Below are 5,615 nucleotides of genomic sequence, written 5' to 3' on the forward strand. Positions count from 1 at the left end.
TTTTAAATATTATTTCATATCCACAGGCAGTCTCTTACCTTGTTCATGTATCAGAAGGAGATTTGAGAAAAGCAATCACACTGCTCCAGAGTGCCACACGACTAACAGATGGAAAAGAAGTCAGTGAAAAAATTGTCACTGAAATTGCAGGGGTGAGTCAAGTTTTTTATTATTGTTATTGGGAAATCTGTCATGTACTGTACATGTTAGAATCATAGAGTTGGAAGAGACCACAAGGGTCATCCAGTCCAACCCCATTCTGCCATGCAGAAACTCTCAATCAAAGCATACCTGACAGATGGTCATCCAGCATCTGTTTAAAGACCTCCAAGGAGGGATACTCCACTACATTCCAAGGAAGTCTGTTCCACTGTCGAACAGCCCCTACTGTCAGCAAGTTCCTCCTAATGTTTAGGTGGAATCTCTTTTCCTATAGCTTGCATCCACTGTTCTAGTTCTTGTTCTCTGGAACAGCAGAAAACAAGCTTGCTCCATCCTCAATATGACATCCCTTCAAATGTTTAAACAGGGGGGTCATATCACCTTTTAACCTTTTCTTCTCCAGGCTAAGCATCCCCAGCTCCCTAAGCCATTCCTCATAGGGCATGGTTTCAAGACCCTTAACCATTTTTGTCACCCTCCTTTGGACATGCTCCAGTTTCGTGGAACCCTATAGTTAAGCCTCCCTTATCAGGAATTCCAAAATTTGAAATATTTCAGAAACCAAAACATTTTTCTTGGGCTGCTGAAATAGTGACACCTTTATTTTTTTTATAGTTTGGTGTACACAAACTTTGTTTCATGAACAAAAGTGTTAAACATATTCAGAGGTAGCCGTGTTAGCTACATAGCAAAGTACAATAACACCCCAAATCTACAAAACAGTGACACTTTTATTTGGTGAACCAAAATGCGCAAACTACATGATGCAAGCTTTCTAAGCTCCACTGGCTTTATCAAAGGTGTTAACAATCAAACGGGAGATTTTTTAAAAAAATGATGTTAGTCATAGGCCTGCAATTTGTCAAGATGTTGTTGTGTTGTTCCAACTGAACACTAAAGTTAAGAATCATCTAAACCATTGTATTCTCCATCAGCATGTATGGATGGATATGAGATCTGGACAGTGAAGAAAGCAGACAAAAAGAAAATCAGCTCATTTGACCTTTGCTTCCCCAGCATCGTCTTTTCTAATGAATCAGATGTGCCCAAAGTACAACACCCTCAGTTTCCTCATCTTTGCTTCCAGGGAGACTTCTTTTTGGCTGTCAACGATATCTTCAGCACTCTTCTCAAGCAAACATCTCTAATGAGTTTATTTTCTTTCTGTCAGCTTTCTTCACTATGCAGCTCTCATATTTGTTCTTGGTGATGGGGAATATAATGGCTTGGGCGATTTTAACTTTAGTGCTCAGTTGTATATCTTTGAACTAGAACATTGTCTAGTTCTTTCATAGCTGCCCTTTGCATTTCTAGTCGTCTTCTTATTTCTTGACTGCAGTCTCTGTTCGGATCAATCTTTGATCCAAGTTATGAGAAATCTTTTGTTGCTGCTGTTAACTGCCCTTGAGTTGATCCCAACCCATGGAGACCCTGTGGGTGAGGCATCTCTAAGACTTCTTGTCTTCCACTGCACTGCTCAGATTCTGCGAACTCAGGCCTGTGGCTTTCCTGATTGAGTCCATCCTTCTGGCATGTGGTCTTCTTCTCTTTCTACTACCTTCTATCTTTCCTAGCCTTATTATCTTTTCTAGTGAGTTATGCCTTCTCATGATGTGGCCAAAGTACTATTTTGATTTCTTCATTATCTAGGTTGAGTTTATGTAGATCCTCCATAGACTGTAATCCCAAGTGACCACTGAGTGTGTAGGCTAAGGGTGATGGAAGTTGCAGTCCAATACATTGAGAACACTAGGCTAGGAAAGCTGAATCTTTGGCGCAGGAGTGGGAAACTGAATCAAAGGCGGGTTATAAACCGCCACTTTGAGGTGGTCTGCCGCCGCCGTTTGCTCCGTGCGGGAGCCGCAGCAGCCACACCACGCGGCTCCCGCACGGACTGAAAAAGAAGCTCCAAAATGGAGCTTCTTCTTGCGGCGCCTCTGTGACGTCGCGAGGCGCCAGGGGCGCATTCGCGACGTCACAGACGCCGCGACACGTTCGGACGCACAGCGTCCGATACGTAAAGATGGCACCGGCCGTGTGGAACGGCCGGCGCCATATTGTACGGACAGAGTCCGTATTAGAGCCAGGGGCATCTAGAAGAGACGCCCCTTTTTTAAAATGGGACGTCCTGCGGACGTTCCAAGTGGCAGTTTGTAACCCGCCAGAGTGGGAGCCCAATTTTCACCTGCCTCATATTCCTGCATGCTCAAGTGTCCTGTCCTGTCCCAAAAGTATCTCTGTATTCGACTGAATAGCAGCCAAAGTGTCAATGGGAAATGGGACTTCTCATTGCCATATTTGCCGAAATATTGCTGAACACAAAGGTACTTCTGGGGTATGTCTCCCACACACCTTTTGGGCCTTTTGGGTGAAAACTCATTAAAAATTTGGGGAGGTGGTGGGGTGGGGGCAAGGGAGAGCCAGAAAAAATTTGGATCTGTGTACTGCCTGCTGGCCTCACTTTGCTCACTCTTGATCAATGGGCTTCACACCTCCAGTGTACAATAATGAGTTTGGCCCCTTTTAGGTTTAAAAAAGAATGATGTATTTACTGGGATTGTTCTAGATATGTCTTTTGCTTGCATATTAGTACTTTGCTAAACTCTTGGCATTAAAACCAAAGGAAGTGGGGTGCATCATGATATGCACACACATTTATTAATGTAACTTTCTGTTTAGGTCATCCCTAGAGAAATGTTGGATGGATTACTTGTTTCCTGCCAGAGTGGTTCGTTTGAAAAACTGGAAGCTGTAACAAAGGTAGCTTGCTTAAATGTACATAGTGTGGATTTTAAAATTCCACTTTTCTCTCTTTGTTAGTACTTTGTACTTGCTGTGAGAGGAGATGGTTATGTAAGCACACTGAAACTAAACTCTACTTGCCTTTAAGCTAATCACAGTATAACTGTAACATGAACCTCTTGACATTTATTGGGCCTGTGACCTTAGGGTGGAACAGTGCTTCTGAGGGGAGAAGTAGGACTCTTAGCTTGCAAAAGTCTCTGTGTCCCAGTCCATTTCCTACTGTATAGATTTGTGCAATCAATTTCCTTGTAAGCATGCCCTCCTCCAGGTTTTTGTGTGTCATCATGTCAATTTCGACCATTTCATTTGAATGTCATTTAAATTTTTAATAGCATTAATAGGGTTGGAAGGGGGACCATCTTCTCGAACCCCTCCTGACATGCAAGAATACACAACTAAAGCACATTCAGTATGGAAAGTACTGAAAGGCCATTACATATTTTTAATCATGTAATGCTCCATCTTTTTTCCCCACTGACTCTTCCACACCTAAGCTCCTAATGCACTTCTGTGGCCTGGATCTTTAGTAACAGAAATTTTTAGCTCTTATATTCTCGGGAGAACAATCTGGTTTACAGAAACTTGTTGAAAGTCCTGTCCTTTGCCCCATTCCCTGCTCCCACTATCAAGGTCTAAAATAAAGTTGCTGAGACCTAGTTATACTTCATTATATTTTACTTTTTAAAAAATTAGAGTAAAGACCATCTGTTATAGCCTTTGGCATTGCACAACATGTTAGGAATGCCACATTAAACTGGAGTCTCTTTTAAAAAACATTTTCCTTTTATTTAAAAGTGAAACTGGGCAAGCATTTTAGCCACCATGTCAAAAGGGAATAATTTAGCAGCTGTAAAGCTGGACACCAAAACGAAAACAGCTAGACCAAGGTATTCATCTCAAATATTTCCTTTTTTGTTCCCAACATGTTTTTGAGACAAAATGCTCTTGCTCCTTAGTGGGCCAGGGAGAAAGTAACCTTGAATAGCCTGAAGATTTTACCAATGTTTATTTAAAGTCTTTCCTTGATAATGGGTCCAGTTTGGTCTCAAAATGCATTGTGAATAACATATATATAAATATTTTAGAGATTACATTGGTGCAGTGGTTTTGTAATTCTGGGGAAGTGGCAATGGTAAACGTTTAATACCAGCTTGATTCTAATGCTGGAATCACCAGGGGCTAAATAAAAATTCCTTTGTGGATAAAGCCAGCACTCACACAGCTTCAGAATGTTGAATACAGTAAGAAGATGGACTAAATGAGTGGTGAGCAAAATGTTGCCCTCCAGATATTGTTGGACTGCAGTGCTCAGCATTCCTCTTCATTGGCTCTACTGGCTGGGTCTGATGGGTTGCAGAGCAACTTAATCTGGAAGGCTACACTTTCCCCACCCTTGGACTCAATGTATTTGTGAAAGCTGCCTCAAAGATTAAATCAATAGACTGGACTTTCTTAGTTTTTCCCTCCAGCAGTGCTGTATTTTTATAAAGCTACAAACCTGCCTCTAAACCTATCTACATATATTCCAGAACACTCTGTGATGGATTCTGCCTTGTTAATTCAGACTTTACTACTTATCTAATTTGTGTTAGAAAGCTCTTAAATAACAGTACAGTACAGTGCTAGTGTACAATAAAATGAGATAGCCCCCTGTTGTCTGAGCCATCAGGTAATCCTCTGGGTGTTAGCCAAATCTCATTTAGCTAACTTTTTAGAATTAGCATTGTATAATATGCTTGCATTTTTGGTAACATAATTGTTTCTTATTTTAGGGAACTTGTCAGCAGACCTTGTGGGGCATAGCAGGGAGTTAATAATACAATAAGCTTTCTGTGTGTCTGACTTTCTACTGTTTAAGCCAAGGCATACTTTCACTTTGTATTAATGAAAGATGTTTGTGGTCTGAGCCAATAATGTCTTTGGTTAAGCTGCTTTTCACTGTTTGGTTTTCCCTGTGTAGAACCTGATCAATGAAGGTTATGCAGCTACACAGCTTATCAACCAGCTTCATGATATCATTGTTGAGAGAGAGGATCTCAGCGATAAACAAAAATCTGTTATTGCAGAGAAACTTGCAGTAAGTTTTGGTTAATTGGCATTTCAGGTTTTTGGTAGTGACTGACCAAGCCCACATAATTAAGAATGGACACGAAGCATTTATTATATTCCTTCTTTTTTGGGAACTTACATGTTTGGGACATTAACAAATCCTTTGTTTTATTGCATCTTAAGGATGTTAAGTGGTTCTCTTCATGAGGAATTACAACTAATGCTGGTTCACTGTAGGAGAAGATCTCCTTTTATGGTAAAGGCTAAATAGTTGGAAGGGGCTTGAAGAGAGAGGCAAGAGAAATAGCATTGCAACTCATCAGCCTTAAGGAGGAGAGAAAACTTTTAGTGTTGTGCAGGATTGTTTTAGTCAGGCAAGATCAAAGATACAATGGGCTTACTATTGAGACGTATTGCAGTTATATTCTTCTTTTCCATGGCAGAGGAACAAGGGAATCGGTCAGTGATCTCAGATTTTCTGGGCTTGTCTTTTCCCAGCTGGGAAGGGATGGAGACAGTGCCTTGTAATCACTGGCATGTCATTCTTAGATGTTTATCACACTATACTCTTAAAGTGCTACTATTCCACTTTGACTCCT

General features: G+C 41.0%; 1 protein-coding gene across 1 annotated transcript in view; it reads left to right on the top strand.

Annotated features, from left to right (window-relative positions):
• RFC4 (replication factor C subunit 4) overlaps positions 1-5,615 on the top strand; it is a 10,724-nt gene that overhangs the window by 1,663 nt on the left and 3,446 nt on the right. Inside the window, exons 2-4 of the mRNA XM_042458548.1 lie at positions 27-152; positions 2,842-2,922; positions 4,928-5,044. Coding sequence (XP_042314482.1) covers positions 27-152; positions 2,842-2,922; positions 4,928-5,044 — 324 coding nt within the window. The remainder of the gene's footprint in view (positions 1-26; positions 153-2,841; positions 2,923-4,927; positions 5,045-5,615) is intronic.

The sequence above is a fragment of the Sceloporus undulatus genome, chromosome 3, assembly GCF_019175285.1.
Source record: "Sceloporus undulatus isolate JIND9_A2432 ecotype Alabama chromosome 3, SceUnd_v1.1, whole genome shotgun sequence".
NCBI classification, from domain to species: domain Eukaryota; kingdom Metazoa; phylum Chordata; class Lepidosauria; order Squamata; family Phrynosomatidae; genus Sceloporus; species Sceloporus undulatus.